Raw genomic sequence first — 20,754 nt, forward strand, 5'->3', positions numbered from 1 at the left:
GGCCCGACCTAGTGTTTGCTGAGCTAGCCGAGACCATTGTCGAGTCTACTCCCAGAAGCCTAATGCACACAATATTCTGCAGTTCGAACTTGAGGCTCGTTTTATTTTGAAGTGTGCGTAGCCTACCCAACAAGTAGACCTAAATAACCAGCTTCTAGTCCAACTAGCTAGAGCTCAAGCCCAAGCCTCCAAATTGAAGCTTTGGAGAGCCTTCAAAGCATGCCATCATTTTTATAATTTATAATTTTATAATGTTATTGTTATCTTTTAACTTTTTTGTATTTCTTACGTACAAATAAAAAATGAGGTGTTTTTATAAAAATAAATTGTGTAATATTTAACTGGGTTTGGAGGTTCGTAACAACCCATCCGACTATCTAAGAGTGGTGAAGGTGATACATGGTTACATATTATATTTCAAGAAGACAGATTATATATGTTCGTGTAAATTAAAAAAAAAAATTTATATACTTTTTTTGTAGTTATTCTAAAATTATTTATAGGCAACTGCCCACGTTTTTCCGACCCTAGACACGCCCATGCATGGTGCTTTCATGCTTTGGAGTCTAGGGTGCAAAGGTGGAAGTCTAATACCACATGGCTCAACATTTTAAAGTTGTCCTTCGTGTTGCGTGGGTATTGATCTTTTTGTTTTTAAGAAAAGGTTGGCTATCGTTCTTTACTTCTTTTTCTTCTCAGAGGATCTTTGGTCAATTGGCTGGAAGATTCATATCTAAAATGTATATTTCCACAAGTGTATGCTTTGGAAATAGATAAGTCAATTTGTGTTAAAGACAAGATGGATCAATTGGTTGGACCTTTCTTTGCATGGACCTCCTAGCGGGAGACTCAAAGAAATCCAGTGGACTACTTTGGAAGGCTTGCTTAGATCCATGTTCGAAATCTAGCCTCCTTAATCCTTAACCTAGTTCATTGCTTGGAAGCTTCCCACACCTCTCCTCTTAGTCGAGGTTGTTTCAAAAACGAACACAAAGAATCATAAACTTTTTTTGTTAGGTTGAAGATAAATGTACATATGATAAGTTGGAATTTATGAGGCACCCGAATTGTTGCCTTTCTAGTTGGGATTTTCATGTTTTCTTTGAGTTTTTTTTTTAAGGATAACAGTATCTCGACTTTTTGCTAGTTTTTATGTTTGTGTTTTGTAACCATTAGATGTTTATCGTGTATACCGTCAATAACTTAAAAGGTAAAACTGATTTTCCTATAAAACGTATCTTCAAAAGAAACAATAGATGAACAAAAAAGAGAACAACTATTTGTCAATGACATTGACTCCTTTTTGTTTTAATGTTCTTTTTTTTTGTACGAATATGTGTTTTTTTTAATAAAAATCCAAATGTTTTGTTTTTATAAATTTATATAGTACACGAGACATTACCAAACCCTATACACACACATCAACAAAAAAAGACTTGTATTTCAGTAAAAAAGAAAACGAACACATAATTACACACTAATATATACCCTATAATAACATTTACAATTACATTACACATTACACCTTTTACCCAAAACCCCCTCCTCCCCAAACTTCCACACAAGGCTATTTCCGTAATTCCACAACCAAACAAACCAAACACCGCCTTACAATTCCCTATGGCTATGCCTCATCCTCTCACCCAAAAGGTCAATTCTCTCCTTCACCCTATCAAGCACCTCACACGCACTCTCACTCCCTTCCGACCTCCTCCTTTGTATCTCATCATGAAACATGGGATGAAACCTCGTTTGGAAGCTTCTATAAAGAAAATACGGCAAAAGCGTCGACACAACAACCAACAACGTTGTCATCCAAAAAAACGGCGTTGGTGCACACGCTTCAATAAAAACACGATATGCGGTTGTTGACCATTGGGGTTTTAGGTATCCGTACACGATTAAAAATACATACCAAAAGAAGATGCTACCCCAAATGAAAAAATGTTGGATCCATGTGAAGTAGTTGATGGAAAGTGCCATCTGGCAGTTGACAGCCCAGACGACACATGTGTACATTATGACACCTAGGATTTCGTAGTCGATGACGTGGCCATCTGAACGGAAGGCTTGGTGGATTGTGGAGTTTTTGCATATGAAGAAGATTATCATGGAGCTTAAGAGTCCGTTGAACATCCATCCTAGGATTCTTGGCCAGTTGAAGAGGATGTTTTGTACTCCCTCTTGGTATAGCATCGGGTACTGCGTATTATCGTTTTATAAAAAGTTTTACTTTAGGCACTTGTACTTTTACTATTTATCGATTTAGTCGTGTAACTTTTTTATGCAAGTGAATGTACTTTTTTCAACCCTTTAAAATATAGATTTTATCGATTTACTTGTTCAACTATTGTTATTTTTTTTTTTATTGATTTAGCCACTCAACTTATAATAATAATTGTAATCGGTGGCTAAATTGATAAAATGCTTTCTTGTATTTTAACATTTTTTCGTACTTTGGTTAAAGGAGAATATGTGTTTTAAAGGGTTAATGTCATGAATGGGTAACGATTAACGAACTATCTGAGATTTTCAAAAACACAATTGTTTTTTTTAAGTACCCTTAAAAGGTAAAAATGCAACTTTTTGTTACAAAATACCATTAAAATAAGGATATACTGTGAATAGTTTTTTTTTTTTTTTTTAAAACAATTGTGTTTTGTAATATATAAAAAAAACACACACAAGTAGTTTGCTACCCATTTATGACATTAACCTTTTTTTAAAACAGTGATAAAAGTAAACGACTATTTTTGGTCCCTTGGTATAGCTGATTTTTTTTCAATTTTTGTCTCAAAAATATAGTCATTTAATTTGGAACAAGGACTAAAAACGTTACAAAAACCTTGAGGACCAAAATTGCAAAAATAAAATATACTCACGTACCAAAAAATCTAATTTACTACAAAAAATAATTTTCTTGCAAGCATATGAGTAAGCACAAAAGGGAGTTGAATGGATGAAAAGGTAATTAATTAAGTTAGAAATAGTTCTAAATGCATAAACCTTTTAAGATTTGTTGTAACTTGTATGTATTAAGTCAAAATGAAACATTTAAGTCCATTAAATCAAAATAAATAAATAAATAAGTTACCTTTAGGCAAAGTCGTGCTGAAACATCTTGATCAAAAACACCAAGAGCAATGACAGGAAGTGAAGTGAAGAAAACATTGTAAAATGACATGTACCAATCATTGTAAGCGGGTTGACCCGAGAATGAAGCATGTGCCTCAAACCAAAATAGTGTGAACCCAAAAGCAATGTTTTTGTAGAAGAAATAGCATATCTGTAAATTAAATAAATAAATACATATATCATTTAATGTATATTCAAAACATTAAATAAACACACTTTCAAGTTTCAAGTTTCCACCACTAGGATATGACAAGTTTTCTAGGACTATTTTTTTTATAACCAGGATGATGAGGGCATTTTCGTCTTTTGACAGACAAAAGAGAACCCCACCTTTTATCAAATCATTGTACAACTTCACTTCTTTCTATTACAACATCATACTTTCATTGGAGTAAATTACACGAATGGTCCCTGTGGTTTGGGGTAATTTGCATGTTTGGTCCCTAACTTATTTTTTTAACACGGAAGGTCTCTACTGTTTGTTTTTGTTGCGGGTTTGGTCCTTGTCTTACCTAAAAAGACTATTTTGCCCTTGATTTTATAATTTATTTAAATAAACACACCCCAACCCCACTTCCACCTCACCTTACCTACCCCATTTTATTTAAATAAATTAAAAAATCAAGGGCAAAACAGTCTTTTTAGGTAAGACAAGGACCAAGCCCGCAAATTAAAAAATAAGTTAGGGACCAAACGTGCAAATTACCCCAAACCATAGGGACCATTCGTGTAATTTAATCTATTTATTGGGTAGATTGTTAAAAGTAATATATGTTAAAAAAGAAAGTATGATGCTATAATAAACAAATCAATGAAAGTACATTGTTATTTCTAGTGTTTACCACTATTGTGTAATATGAGGAATATTTTTGGTAAAAATAAAAAAAATAAAAAAGAATATTATTAAATCATGGTTTTACTTTACCATCATAGCTATTCGTCTGTAGCACCAATGTCCATGTACCAATAATAATCTTTCAAGAAAACGAAATTGAGCTATGGCAAAATCACTTGCCATTACAGCCTGTAATTAATTATTTAAAAAAAAATCAGAAAATAAAAATATAAAAAGTACAATGTTGTAATAAATAAGAAGGAAAAAAAAAAAAAAAAAAAAACCTGCATTCCTTCTGCACCACTTATTCCAACTCCAATGTCAGCCTCTTGAAGCATCCCAACATCATTTGCACCATCACCAATTGCTAATGTTGTCTTTCGTGTTCCTTCTTTTACCATTTTAGTAACCTGTGTGTGTGTGTAAAAAAAAATAATAATAATAATAATTTAATTAATGTGAAATTACTTGAAGATGATAAATTTGATAGAATTTGTTTGGTTTGATGAAATGGAAAGGAATGGAATGAATCATCATGTTTGGTTTTATGCAGAAAACTAAATTTTTTGATCAAGTCCTAAGAGTTTTTTTTTTTTTAACAGAAAAGTCTCATTATTTTGGGAAAATCACATAATCTGTCATTTCTTGTTAAAGTAAAAAAAAAAAAAAAAAAAGGTCTTTTCCGTTAATTTGGGCAAAATGTTAAATAATCGGGACTTTTCTGTTCAAAATTTTTTTTTAGGACTTTATCAAAAACTTTCCCAAAATAATGAGACTTTTCTGCATAAAACTCATTAAAGTATTGGTAGTTAAACCGCATTTTTCCATTCCATTCCATGATTGAAGGAAACAAAAACACCTTTTCTACCTATGTTAATACTTAACAATGGAATAAGCTATTCCATTCCTTTTACCTAAGAAAATTACTTACAAGAGCTTTTTGTTTTGGGGATGATCGACAACAGATAACAGATTTGCAATCAATTGCAACATCCAAAAACAAACTTTCAAGATTTTTTTCAAGAGCAAAAGTCAAAGATCTTCCATCAATTATCAAAGCAAACAACACAGAGCTACTTTTAGCTAAATCAAGTTGTGATCTTCCTTCCATTAATTGCTTCCTTATGCTCTCTCTCTTTGCCTACAAAAATTTCAAAATGTTTTATCAAGTGATTCTCATTATTTAATTAATATTATCTTTAAACAAATAATAATAATAATAATAATAATAATAATAATAATACGTTTGTAATGGCTTCCTTGTTGTTTAGCTTTTCTAAAGCTGTAATATCATGTGAGTCTAATGTGATCACAATTTGCTTCATTCCTTGAATAAGCAAACTACATGCGTATCTGTAGATGTCATGGTCAAAGAGTCAACTTCTATGATTTATGTGATAAAAAAATGTTGAAAATAAATTAAGGTTGTGATATCATATCATACCCTATGTTTATTGCAGTCTCCATTTTATCACCAGTTAAAACCCACATCTTAATTCCAGCATTTGAAAGTTTTTGTATGCATTCAGGAACCTTGAAAACCAATATAATATCATGTGTTAAATAATAATCATAAAAAATTATGCTGTAAAAGTATTAGAGAAAAATAATGGAGTTAATGAAAAAATGACTAAAATGGGTCTTCAATGTTCATATCTAACAAATCCACCATCTTTTTGACCTTTTACTAACAAAATAAACTTAAAAAATTGAAAAAGATTCGATTTTGCAATTCAGAAAAGGGTTAATCTCAAAATAGACCTTACATTTTGTGTTTTTTTATTCCAGATTAAACCTCAAATGTGAGAAAGACCTTGTATTTTTTCATTTTTTTCCGATCTTGTCCTTTAAGTCATTTTTTCCAAAAAAATTGTCAAATGTGAGGGTTTTTTCGAGAGAATCTAAAAAGATTGAGGGTTTATTCGGAAGTATTTAGAAGGTTGAGGGTTTTTTTCGAAAAAAGAAAACAAAGTTGAGGGCTTTTTCTTAAAAAAATGAAAAACACAAGGTTTTTTTCAGGCAAAAAATAAAATTTAGGTTTAATCCGGAAAAAAAAAAACACAAATTATAAAGTCTTTTTTGAGATTAACCCTTCAGAAAATGATGATGTCATATTTTGCAGCTTTTTTGAGTAAAAATAATTTTCCAAATTACTGGAATTTTATAATTAGGCATTGTGAAATAGGAATCCATTTTGTTAAAAAGTCAAAAAGGTGGTCAAATAGTCAAATAAAACCCGACCCATTTTGGTAATTGTGATGATTATCCAAAAAATAATGACTTTTTAAATTTTTATACTTACCCCCTTTTGAAGTTTATCTTCAACAGCTGTAGCACCAAGTAAAATCAAGTTTCTTTCAATCTTTTCAGCAGCAGCATCCACCAAATCATCACGTTCAACAGACACTGAAGTTTTAGCTTTTATAAACTCTTCTTCCCATTTTTTATATTCTTCTTCTTCAAGAACACGATATGCAATCACCAAAGTCCTTAAACCTGCCTCTGCATATTTGTTGATATGATTCTTTGTTTCCTCTTCAAAGGGTTGACTTTCTTTACAAAGTCTTTCAAACATGACACTGAATTTATAAAAAAAGAATATATACAAATGTGAGAGGAAACTGGAAAGATTTTATATTTAAATTTGAATGTTTATAGTTTATGTGTTAAAAGAGTAAGTAAGCCACCTGTCAGCACCCTTGCAGAGTAATAATAGTTGATTTTCAGTGTTTCTTATGATTACTGACATTCTCTTTCGAGAACTGTTGAATTCTATCATGTTTAGGAGCTCATATGATCTGTAAAAATTGTGAAAATGTTAAAAAGATTGAAACTTTGTAATGTTTTTTTTATGATTAAAGATAGGGATAAATGCAAGAAAGTAACATATTTTCATTTATTTGAGTATTACATCATCTTACTTTTTAAATATTTCAATAACAATATTGTACTTTCAAATTTTTTCTTACAACTTTTTTCTTATTAGGAGATTATACTTTGAAATATATACCCAATTGCTTTGTATTTGGATTGCATTGCTATAAATAGATAGATATTAGCCTTTTTACAATTATATTTAATCATATTAGTTTTTATGAAAAGATTAAATGCAAAATGTACTTTCGTTGATTTCTTTAGTATAGCATCCCACTTCAAATTCTTCCTATTAATATGGAGAAATGAAAGTAAAGTGCCATAATAAACAAATCAATAAAAGTACATTAACATTTGACATTTCTTTCATTTCACCCTTCTACAATTTTAGTCATGAATTATGCAAAAAAAATAAAAAAATGTATCTAAATATTATCCCACCTGTCAACCTTTTGGCCATTTACACATTCATGCAAAGAGATTCTTGTTTGTGTTCTTTGAAAGAATTCAAAACCAAGTTCTCTTGCAGCTATAACAAAAGCAGCTTCATCAGGTGATTCAGCTTCATATGAAAGTTCATTTGTTTCCTTATTAACTTCAGGTATTGCTGTATGACAAATAGCCAAAACTCTAAAGAACTTCTGTATAATATCTGAGTTACTTTCATTAACCCATTCTCCCTTCATTATCCTCTCATCCCTAAAGTTAAAACCCTTAATCAACTTCCCTGATTTCACATTATCACCACCATGGCTGCCCGAGGTATCACCATGGCTGCCCGGGCTGCCCGTGTTTTTCCTCTTTGCAAGAGCTAACTCCACTTCTGTCATCCCACGTCCATAAGCAACACCTCCTATTGAACATTTAACAAACTCCATTGAATTACATGTCAATGTTCCAGTTTTGTCTGAAAGAATTGTGTCAACTTGACCGAGTTCTTCGTTTAAATTTGATGTTCTAGCTCTAGCTGGTTTGTTTGTTTCTTCATGATACATATCTTGATCTTGATTTATGAATATGCTTTGTAATACTTTTACCATTTCAATGGAAACGTATAAAGATATTGGGATTAAGTATCCGTATAACATTAACCCTGTTAAGAAATGAAGAAATGCAGCTAGAATTGGTCTTTTTGGATCATAAAGAGCAGTTGTTCTTGTGGGTTCAAGATACCATCTTCCATAACTTCCATGGTTTAAGTCTCGACTTGTTCTTATGCCAAAAAAGATTGATCCGATGAAAGATATTGAAATCAAAGTGGTGAAAAGAATGTAGATTATTTTATCCATTCTTTTTTCTATCTTACTTCTCTTTGAAGGAGGATCTGTTGCATTCTGCATGACTTTAGTATCATGTCCTGTGAAAATCACCACTCCGTATACATACTCTGTGTTTCTTAATTTGGAATCTCTTAATAGAATCTGTTGAAGTGAAAGTGGATGCTGTTGACCATTGTAGGATAAGCTTCCAATGAATGAGTAAAGATCTTCATTTGGATCTTCACATTTGACAACTGCTTTGAATTGGTGAAAGGAGGTGTCGTTGTTTAAAGAAGATGTGAAATCGAATGCGTGTTTTAATTTCAGATTAGTTTCTCCATCTAGATTCATGGTTTCAACATAACAGATCCCATCTGGGTAGCTTGATGAAAGGAGAAGAAGATCTGATGGAAAATACTCATCTTTATTCACTTTAACAAGATCACCAACTCGTAAATCTTTCCATTTGCTTTGAGAAAATGAGTGGCCTCTGTATACTTGGATCTTTCTATTGTTGGCCTTTATGTCCTGAAAACCAAGTAAAACATAGAGTCAAATCTTCGATATGGAAATAAAGGAAGGTTTCAGAAGGAAAAAGAAAAACAATGAACATATGAGAAAAGTACCCAAAAGAAAAAGCAACTTTACCTGTTTCCGACGTCTCCAATCTTCGACGCCTTCTTTTGCCATGGTTGCCCCAATCACGACCAGAAGAGGAAAAAGGATACTGGAAGCTCGAAAGGGTGCCAATGGACTAAACGAAACACAAGCTACAACAAGAAAGTAAATATTTGCAACGCGCCTAAACTGTTCAAACAAAGACTTCGGAATGAAATTGATCGCTGTGTACTTCGTCGTCGACACGTAATTACTCCGGTATCTGAGCTGAAGTGCCTCTGGATTCTCGGGATCATTGCAATACACAACTCTAGAGTATCCCTTTTGCCCGATTTGAGCATGTTCATCACTTGTTGAAGGTCGGAAACACGAAAGAGAATAAATTTTACTAAATCGAATCCTCTCATTCCTACCAAACGGCATCTTGTATAAAAAACCTAATCCGCCTGAAAACTAACCTCCGGTTTCAAATTCCGATTACACACGGCAACTACACACATTCCGACGAAAACGTATACACTAAAAGACGAAGAATACACAATGAATCGGAAATACATTCATCAATACTTTAGAGTTTACAGAGCTTTAGAACTATAACTAACAGTAACTTAACAAGTTAATATCTAAACATAGCAAAAACAGATCTCCATAACCTGATCCATCACCATATGTTCCACATCCAAAAATAGAAACCGCATCTAAGCTTTCGGAATTCGGCTTCAACTTTAATTTATGTACTCGATATAACTACTTGTTTAACGAGTTTGGAAAACCAAATTTGAAACTTTTGGTGTCCAAATTGAGCTGTTGGAGAAGGTTCCAAACCCTAGAAGAAACAAAATACAAGAACAGAGTAGACAAAATTCCTTACTTTGGTCAGAAGTTGCAGAGATCTCTTACTTCCGCCATTAAATCACTGGTTAATGTTGTGTAGATATGGATATAGGCTAATATGCACATGAGTAATATTATTGTATAGTTTTGTATAGGAGTAGTTAGCTTGCTGAGCTATTGCCGTGTCTAGAAGCAAACAAACATAAAACGATACACACATAATGAACAAAATGATATTTGGGTAATCCACTTATATATATTTGTCTTTAATATTTAGTTTTATATTAATAATTTTTATTATTATTTTGTGTCTTAAAATTGATTAGTTATAGGGCATTAAATCATTACATTGATCGACAATGACTTGATAAAATATACAATGTCCTTTTAATTTATTTATTAATCAAATTTTACAAGGTATGATTTATTTTTTAAGTTTAATGATTTTTTTATTTGATAGAAAATAGAAAGAAAATGAATAGACTTTTGCCTTACAAACTCCCTTTATCCTTGAACTTATTTTTTTATTTAATAATGATTGAGACCCATTTTAGTCTATCTTGTTATCATTTCTATTGATGTATTTTTATATAGTTAGTTTTGTCAACTTAAATAATATTTATGGGTTGTGATTAATTTTTAAGGCCCTGTGTAAAAAGAAAAAATAGGTTGTTAAAGTTTCAGATTATCAGTGGATAGCGATGGATTAACAACAATCTCTATAGATTAGCATGAATAGCGACGGATTAAAGACAGATTAGCTACATATTAACAACGATAACGTAACAGATTAATGATTGATTACAAACAAATTATTGACAAATTCAAAGTTTGACCCTTCACGATATGTGTCATGTGTCATGTGAGATTACACTCCTATCATCATTTTAGGTTCAGCCCAAATAACATTGTTCTTTAACATTTTAGCTATTTTTAGGTTAAAAAATCCACTTTTTGGATTTGGATCTATTAGAGATTCTATAATAGGTTTTTTATCATGCAAAAATATGCAAAATGTATATAAAAAGAATGTATTTTCAGTCCTATTTTTCTATGAAATGTGTTATTGTAATCAATGTTTAAGACATTACATTATAATTTTATAATCAAATAAAGGACATGTTAACAATAACATAATTAATAACGACTAAAAGTATATTATGTAATGCACGATTTTTCATTTTATATATCTAAATTCTTTTCAAAGTCGATGATAACCACCACGTAGTAATCATGAACATAGGTTCAGAAAAAAAAAAAATAAACAAATAAAGTGAGACATTATGATAATTATCTTTGGGTGTTATCCGTTTTTTTATAGATTTTTTCTAATAATCAAAATTGGTAGAATTTTCTCGTTTCATATGAAACTCATGTTTAGTTATAGGGCAAAATCATTCAGATATTAAAAAATAATCATATATCTTTTAAAAAAAATGATAAATCAGGTACTTTTGCAATAAAAACAAAGCTATGGATGAAAATGAAGACATATTTAAGATTAAAAATTACTAATGAGCAATAATAATTGTAATTATATCAATTATAAGTAAAAGTTGTATTATATTATCGTTCAAAAGTACACCTGGTTACTATATTTTTTAAAAAAAGGTTATTATATAAAAAATAAAAAATAAAAAAAATAAAAAAAGTGAAGCCGTACAGATTTGGTCATGCAATGAAGGAAAAGGATTTCGAGACACAGAGAACGTCGGCTTTTAGTTTCTCGAATTCTTCGTCAACAGCAGCATCGTAGCCGTACACGTGTCGCGTATCTCTTCGTGAAAAAAAGGGAATATCTCAATTTCCACGAATAAATGTGCAAACGTTGACGTTCGTAGGCCTTGGTAAATCATATTTTCATCTTATAAAAATTACAAAATTAAATGTTATTACGAAAACATGGTAAATGTTTTTCAGTTTTAATTATCTTCAGATTATAAATTCACAAAAGTGTTCGGTTTTAAATCACTTTGGTTTGTAACCGCTTTGTAGGTTTTGGTATGGAAGCTGATCCGTACATAACGTATTTTTGGTCATCCACAACAAATTTTTATTAATTGACAAATTTACCCTTTTCTTTATTTTATCAAACTTTATATTTTACTCCCTCCAACTAAATTAATTAAAATATATAATTAAAACAAATCGAAAGATAAAAAAATGACAAATTAAACTATAAAATAAAAAGATATTAACTAATTTAACCATGTATTCAAAGAAAATAATATATATATATATATATATATATATATATATATATATATATATATATATATATATATATATATATAAATAAAAAGTAGGTTAATGCGGAAACATAAATATCTTATAAAAATTAAACACATGTACTATAAAAAATTAATTTATTAGAAATAAATTAAATATAATAATAAGTTTACATTTGATTGTGTTATGATAATATATATTTAAAAATGTTTTTAACAATTATTTTTTTTTTCACGTTATAAACCATTTTTAAATTCATGTTTTCATAATAAAAATATCAAAAATCATATTTTGTTAATATGACACAATTTCTCATTTATTATCGATTATCATCATGTATTTCAAAGTTTGAATAAATTATTGTCCAAAAAGATAATGTTGAGGTGACATAATCTCATAGGTTTTTCTAATTTTCGCGTTTTCGTAAATTATTTGTATTTTCGCATGAACTCTCCTATATATATATATATATATATATATATATATATATATATATATATATATATATATATATATATATATATATATATATATATATATATATAGGTTCAGGTTCATTTGAAACCATTCTAATTTTGTGAGACCAAATCTAAAAATAATTTTAAAATGCAAAATAAATGGAAAAATCCAAAAATTATTTTTTTTAAATATTATTTTCGGAATATGAATTAACTAAAAAAAATAAAAATAAATAAAATATCCTGTTTTTTTTTTTGAAAAATACACTGACATACTCTAAAAAATAATTTTAAAATGCAAAATAAATGGAAAAATCTAAAAAAAAAATTTAATATTATTTTCGGAACTTGAATTAACTAAAAATAATAATAAAAATAAAAAAAAAATCCTATTTTTTTTTTTAAAATACGTGAAATATTCTAAATAGAATATTACACTGTACATATTCTAAAAATAATTTTAAAATGCAAAATAAATGGAAAAATCAAAAAATTCTTTTTTTAAATATTATTTTCGGAACTTAAATTAACTAAAAAAATTAAAAAAAAATAAAAATAAAAAATAAAAAAAATAAAAAAATGCGTCTCACAGTCTCACAAAATTAGGTCGTCTCATATGAACCTAACCCTGTGTGTGTGTATATATATATATATATATATATATATATATATATATATATATATATATATATATATATAACAAAAGTAACCATTTACTCCGAAATGGGCATTCCAAACTAAGAAAAAACCTTTTTTTTTACAAATTTCGGAATGGCATTTTGTATTACGGACTAAAATTTCATATTTTGAAAAAAAAATCCTATGGAATTTCAAGAACAGTTGTGGAATTTCGAGAAATAATCGATTTTTTACTTAAAATTAGCAAATGTTAAATAAATATAGTAATCTGAATTATATATGATATTAGTACATATATTAGATTATTTATTGAAAAATGATGACATCAAACATTTCAAAATATAGTATTCAAAATCCAAAAAAACCAATAAAAAAATTTTGAAAAAAAAAACTCTGGAATATGAGCTATAACATTCTAAAATTTTAAGATCGTGTTCATAACATAATAAAGTAAATAAGTGAAAGATGAACTATATAAATAAAGTATTATGGGATAATCATATCATTAATTTATATGAAGTTTAGAAATTTAGAAGTGAAAATTTTAACATCTTAAAAGTTAAAGAGCTATTTGTGAAAATCGGGTGAGACTTAGGTTTAACTAGACATTTGACCAACTTAATAACTTGGAATAAGTTTGTGAAGATTAGGATGGAGAGGGGTTATTTGTGAAAATTAGGTTGACCTATTTAAAATAAAAAATACATAAATAAATTAACTAAATATTACACCAGTTTAATTATTTATAGACTTAAATAAAATTTCAAAGTATGACAAAAGCAGAATCTCAATTCACATATACAAAGAAATTGTTCAAATAACATTAAAGATATGTAATTTCTAAGTGATTTTTTAGAGTGACTAGTGTTTTCGATGCAAAATAAAAAAAATATGAATTAGGATTCTATTTTTTTAAAACATAAATAATAATACGAACATTATAATTTATAAACTAATACTTATTAATAAATGATAATATTTAAACAATTATTAAATTGTATATAAATTAAAGTTAAATGGTTTGTGAGTTGAAAACGGATTGATAATTTTTACGCGATCCAACCTATTTAATTAAATGGGTTAGACAGGTTGACCCAATTAACTTAAAGGAGATGAAAAAATCTCAACCCAACCCGCTAATTATGGATGGGTTTGGGTTTGGTTGGTAGGTTGGGTCGATTTTTGCTAATTCTAATATAAATATCTATGTTCCATTCAATTATTCATTTATGAATATCAAACAGTTTCTTTATAAAATATATATATTAATTTCATTAATCTTCTACTCACTAATGAATGAAGGTAACAAGATTGATATTTCTGATAGACCCACCAACAATGAGAGAAACACGTTCCATACAGAAAACTGACAAAGGTATAAAATTCCTATCATAATTGTTATATTCATTTATGAATAACTTGTATATCCCTACTATATTTTTGTTTAGTTAACATATAAATACTTCAATATGTATATGTTTTATGTAACGACCAAATTTTCAAAAGAAAATTTTCGTTTTTGATTAACCATCATACTTTCCACACACCATGAAATCCCAAATACAATTGTTTTCAAAATTCATATCAAATACAATTTTATTTCAAATCATATGAGTGTCCCGTAAAAACGCATGTGAGAGAGTTCACGCCGGGTCATCAGGCCTTGCCCTTGCCCTTGGGATCAGATGTACCTGAAACAAATCCACAAACTGTAAGCTAATGCTTAGTGAGTTCCCCAGAGCGTACCCCATACACAATCCACATAACATATATCACATTAGATGTAAAAGCTACATAAACACATAAGTCATGCATACAACATATAAGGAAGCAATGGAAACCCTTCAAGGTCTTACACATAGTGCCACCGGAACCCCCACGTGGTCTTACTACCTGCCATGGGAACCTCCACATGGTTTTTCTACCATGGGAACCCCCACATGGTCTTCCTACCAAGCAAATAGCATACAAATAATCATGCAAATATACTAGGATGCCATGGAACCCCTCCAAGGTCTTATACCAAATATCACGGGAACCCCCACGTGGTCTTAGCCTACTGCCACGGGAACCCCCCGGGGTCTTCCATACAAATGTCATACTAACATAACGCATAATCAATCGACAGATCACAAATCATAAAATAGGTTGGCCTTGGTGCCTTAGACCCATTGGTATGGTGAGAAGACTCACCTTACGAATGCTGAACGGGTAAGCTAAGATCGAATATATCCCACACACTGCTCCTCTTCAACTGCATTTAATCAATATGTGGTTAACTTGTCATAATCCCATAAATACCCTCATAGTCAACACTGGTTAACCCTCGTCAAATTCAATGTCAACAGTCAAGTTCAACAGTCAATGTTGACCTCAACTCGCCGAGTGCATCCAACAACTCACCGAGTTCTTCCTAAGTCCATTCTACTAAATCCTGAGTTAACTCATTGAGTCACCTTAGTGACTCGTTGAGTTCATCATATGTCTATAGAACCTAAAGTCCATTCTGACCAAAACCCCAATCCTTCACTGCACTCGGTCCAAACTAAAAAATCGGTAAACCCTACCCCGACTCGTTGAGTCAACTAAGGGACTCGATGAGTTCCTTCAATCACTTTCATGATCAGCCCTTTTTAGTGGGATATAAGGTCCTAAACTTCAAATCCAAACTCCCCTAGTGCAGATACCACGTAAAGTTGCAAACTTTACGTGCATGCAAGGCCCTCCAAGGCTATAACATCAAAACTAAGCTTCCTACAAGGTTTTAGTCCATGAAAGGGACTAAGCTAAATAAAGTGAGCAACTTTATGTCATTGGGGACCTAAAGAGGTCTAGATCTGGAACCATATCCTTGTGATAAGTCCAGATCTGAGTTTAACTCCAATTTTCACCAAAAATGGCCATTTACTTGCAAGAAAAGGGATCTAAGCAACTAGAGATCAATGTCATAACTTTATACCTCAAGATGATGACCAATATAAAGTAGATGTCGGATCTATTGTTCCTCTCCTTGCTCCTTCCTCTTCAATCTCTAAAATCCTTCACAAAGGCACAAGTTCCACTCTCTAAGGTCCACACACCCTCAAGGAAGCTCAACTATGCGGCTAGGGTTTCTTTCTTGGTTGCAAGGACGATGAGGGAGGCTACAAATGAGCCATAAGTCCTTTAAATAGGATGCTAACCCCTGAAAATTAGGGTTTCTCTCTACAGCGTCTACTCGACGAGTCGGGGCCTTCCAACTCGTCGAGTAGCATCCAAATCCCGTGTCCTTATAATAAGTCTCTACTCGACGAGTTGGAGCACCTCAACTCGACGATTCCATGCACAAAACCCTAAAAATTATATAAATTAATTAATACCTAGAACAAGTATTACAAATCTCCCCCACTTGAACTAGACTTCATCCTCAAAGTCTGCTGGTCCAAATAATTTCGGGTAATGGTCTCGCATGTCGTATTCCAGTTCCCATGTCTATTCGGAGCCCATGTGATGCTGCCATTGCACCTTCACCATCTTCACTTCCTTGTTTCGAAGAACCTTGGTCATCCTATCTAAGATCGCAATATGCCTCTCAATGTAGTTCAGGCTCTCATCCAACTGAATGTCGTCCAGAGAAACGACTACGGCCTCATCAGTGACACACTTCCTGAGTTGTCGCACATGGAAGGTGTTGTAAATATGGCTAAGCTCATCCAACAAATCCAAACGATAGGCCACCTTGCCTACTCGGCCTGAAATCCTGAATGGGTCAATATATCGCGGCCCTAGCTTGCCCCTCTTCCGAAACATGATGACTCCCTTCCATGGCGACACCTTTAGTAACATATAGTCCCCCACTTGGAACTCAAGATCCGATTGTCGCCTATCAGCATAACTTTTCTAACAGCTCTGCGCGACCCTGTAGGTTCCCATTTTATCGATTGGATCAGTGCAGAGGATATTACCAAGAAAATAATCGTGTATGAACATGATGAAAAATATATGTGAGTAAAACTGTAGTAGATAAATATAGATATATAAACTATTACAATAACACTCATGGTTGGGAGAGATAACTCTCCCATGGTGGGAGATATCCCACTACATTATCTCTAATCTACAAAGTCTACATAGTGAACACTTACACAATAAAATGATCATCACCTCCACTTTATATACTAGTGGAGGGAATATGCTTTTCATACAGTGGAATATTCTAACCTAATAAACACTAACCTTGCAGAGCATTTTCATGCTCCAACAATCTCCCCCTAAATGCTCGGAAATAGTAAGGGTAAATCAGTGATAAAAGGCATAACATCTGACAGGCAGGTCCAGTGGGTCTGGTGTTGAAGTGTCTCGGAAAAGCTGAAGATGTCGTGATCTCAGAATCTGGCAATGAAATCTTGAGCATCAAAGAACAAACAGATAAACCCCAATCTCTGAATAAAAGTATGAAATTCCAATCTTCGAATGTGATCGGTCCCCAAAAACCAATCATGTTCACACTATCCCCCTCAACTGTAGAACCGAAGAGCACAATGTCGAATCACACAACGTCTTCACTATTCCGAAATCGGATGATAATGCACCAAATAATCTTTGAAGAATAATCTGCTAAAAATGTGAAGCATCCAAAAAATAAAGTACGAATGATAAATAATGTGAATCCGAAGACATGGTTTAGCAATGCCAAAAATTTGATCGTCAGATGAAAAATAAGTGCCACGCCGCATTGCTAAAATAATCATCATCTTCAAAATATCGCAAATCCAAACTCGAGCAATCATACGCAAACACAAAAGAGACATCCTAATGTGTAGAGTCTGAAGATAGATAATTATAATCCGAAGAACATCAATTAGTGCCAAAAATTCGATCTATGAAGACCAAAAATCAATGTCATATCACACTACTAAATGAATCTTCATCTTCAAATGTCTCTAACGTCAAAACTCCAATAATAAACCAAAATTGGTGCTCATGATTCTCCCCCTGTTTTTGATCGACAATGCAGTAAAGATCAAAAATAATAATGAAAACGGGAAAGAAAATATGTCGGATATGATGGAGCATCGCACGCTCCCCCTTGATGTGAGCATGTACCCGTAAAAACGAGGATATTATTTTTCGGACATAGATAGACATGGTGATGTATTGCCGAACTGAACAAACACTGTAGAATATGTATCATAAAACCCGCTGCTGAAAAATGATAATGTTGAACCGAAGTAATGCCGAAAACCGAAATGCAAACCCGAACTCCCAAATAATGGTCTGAAACCATATATAAATAGTCTAAATGGTGTAAAAATACGAGTAGCTCGGTGGAAGTGAGACACAAAAATAATAATCTCTGAACCAACTGTGTCGTCACTCATAATCAGCAAGAAGGATGAAGTCTTGAACCATTGGGCTAAAAATTGGTGTTAAAAAAAATAATTGGTTTGAATAAAAAAAAATAACGGGTAAAAAATAATGGATGTTAAATAAAATTAATTGGTTTTAGAAAAATATAAGAATAAATTGATTTTAATAAAAAACTTGAAAAGAAATGGGTTAAAAATATAGAATGCATGGGTACGTTTTGGAGGTTAAAAAAGTAAGAAGTAGGTAAGGTGGATCCACAATCAAAATGGATTCACTTAGAAAAATGGGTTAAGCTAGCTGAAAAAGGTTAGGAGTGGAAAAGTTTAGGAGTAAAAAAAGTTAGGAGTGGAAATGAAAAATAGGGCTAGGAATAAAAAAAAAAGGTTAAGGTTCAATTTTTTTTTCCTTAAACGGTCGGGTAAGATGGGATTTTTTTTAAATTCCGAAATGGGTCTTTAGAAGGAAAGGTTTGGAATAAATTGAAGTTCCGATGTAACACCACGTTCATTTATTAAATAAATACCAATGAAGCCCAACCCAGCTGGGAAAGAGGTGTTGGGTTTATAACCATTGAGGGACAAGGTGGGGAGTTCGACTCCTATTGGTGGCCACTCATGGAGAGTTCTCCTTTGGAATCCCATTAAAAAAGGTGAGGGTTTGCCATGTAAAGGAGCTCGAACCCGGGCTTCCGCTTGGTATTTGTTGTTCCAAAAAAAAGTATTAAATAAATAAATTAATTAATGAACAATTAGTAGCCCTAAAATAAATAGTTGTATATCAAAAGATGGTCTCGAAGAGCTAACTGTCACAATATTAGAATTCGGGAGGTTAAAAGTGTAAGTTCCGGATTGGTTTCATAAATATTATTGGAGGCCGGGAACAAATGGTAATTTCTGGGACTTCATTTGAAAATAATTTGTAGAGGAGGGGCAGTTTGGTAAGTCTTGGACCTAAAATGAAATGAATTTATAGAAGTAAGGGTCAAAGGGTAAATTTTGGACTTAAATTGGAAACAAATTTGTGAGGAAGGGCTGAAGTCGAATATTTGAATCGAAGTTTGGAGGAACACGAGATATAACCGGTGACCCCCTTTACCCCACTGTTACATTGCTAAACCCTAAACTCGAAGTACACATTCAGCCGCCACCCTTGTTGAGGACATTACCAACCGCCACCGCCATAGGAACCCTTCTCAACCGCCGATTGCACCACCAAGACCAGCTGCCGTTCTAACCTCCACCACCTTATCCGTAAACACCACTGTCACCTCCCTTGCTGCCTCCAGTGAAGTCGTGAACGGCTGGGAAGCCCCATCAACAATGAAGACATGGCTGTGAACGGTGAACTTGAGTTGTGCGTGAATAGAATGCTCACGGTAAGGTTATCCTTCATCTCCTTCATCCCTTTTAATTGTAAGGGTCTGTAATCGCCATTTTGGTCGCTTCCGCCGTTGGTCGCCATTTCTGTGGCATTCCGGCGATGTCCTGCCACCTTGTAGGTGGTTAAATGTGTGTGTTCGCCTTAAGAGGATGTTTCCGAATCTAACAGTGAGGTATGTACGCTATTTGGGCAGGAATCAAGATAACCCACCACCGCCACCACCATCAGGTGGTGACTGTCATCTCCAACCACTATAAGCTACCACAAGTCATTGAATGAGTGCACAACCCGGTGTTGCTGTGTTCAAGACGCGTGCATGTGTGGGGTTGCGGAACAGAAAAAAATTAAGGAATACCACCATGGCTATCATGGTGGCTGCCACCGCCAGCCACCACTAGGTTGTTGTGTTTATGTGTTGTATTAGTGTGTGTGTGTGTGTGCGATTATTTGGAGTTTTAGCATTGTAAAATGTAACAAAAGAAGAGTAATGAATAGAAAACTGAAAACCACCACCGTAGGGTGGTGGCTGCCGCCACTGGTAGTCGTGTCGGGTGGTAGTGTGCTTGCCTCGTTGAGTTTGATTTGTTTAGGGTGCTTGAAACCCTAATGGGCCTTGTAAGCCCTAGTGGACCCTAACTGACCCAATAAAACCCTAATGGGCTTAATGATATTCTAGTGGGCCTAATAGGCCCATTAAAGTCCTAATTGACCTAAAAGCCCAAAAAAATGATAAATGGGCTAGTATTTCGGTTAGGGTTTGGGAAACCCTAATTACAGTAAAACCCTAATTTTCAGAATTTATCGGGACAGACACTGGAATTATTTAATAATTTGAAATATTAAATAACAATCATTTGCAGAAATTAATCTAAGCAATATTTGACTTAGTGGATTAAGTCCTTAGTGGGTTATGTGCTTAATGGGTTAAGTGAGAAACACTTAACCCTAATCGTCATTTTATGTGAAGCCCTAATTTCACTAGGGCCTTAAGTTGGGCCTTTCCATTGGGCTTTGGTAATTGGATTATTTATGGGCCATCCAAGAATAATCTTATGGACTAAAATATGTTAATGGGCTTAGGGTAAGACCCATATGATGGTTTGGGCCTAATTTGGAAAATTGGGCCATAGTTTGGGCCTTTGTG

At 32.5% G+C, this 20,754-nt stretch overlaps 1 protein-coding gene across 1 annotated transcript; it reads right to left on the reverse strand.

Annotated features, from left to right (window-relative positions):
- Positions 1-1,421: 1,421 nt before the first annotated feature.
- On the reverse strand, positions 1,422-9,767 carry LOC145037237 (ATPase E1-E2 type family protein / haloacid dehalogenase-like hydrolase family protein). Its single transcript, XM_078985854.1, has 11 exons — positions 8,752-9,767; positions 7,286-8,631; positions 6,658-6,768; positions 6,273-6,549; positions 5,415-5,503; positions 5,215-5,323; positions 4,902-5,111; positions 4,255-4,380; positions 4,061-4,159; positions 3,095-3,286; positions 1,422-2,202 (listed from the first exon to the last, which is right to left on the reverse strand). Exons 1-11 carry the CDS (start codon positions 9,142-9,144, stop codon positions 1,609-1,611), a joined length of 3,546 nt encoding a protein of 1,181 aa, XP_078841980.1. The 5' UTR covers positions 9,145-9,767; the 3' UTR covers positions 1,422-1,608.
- Between the last annotated feature and the right edge of the window lie 10,987 nt (positions 9,768-20,754).

The sequence above is a fragment of the Lactuca saligna genome, chromosome 3 (genome assembly GCF_052625555.1).
Source record: "Lactuca saligna cultivar CGN05327 chromosome 3, ASM5262555v1, whole genome shotgun sequence".
Taxonomy (NCBI): domain Eukaryota; kingdom Viridiplantae; phylum Streptophyta; class Magnoliopsida; order Asterales; family Asteraceae; genus Lactuca; species Lactuca saligna.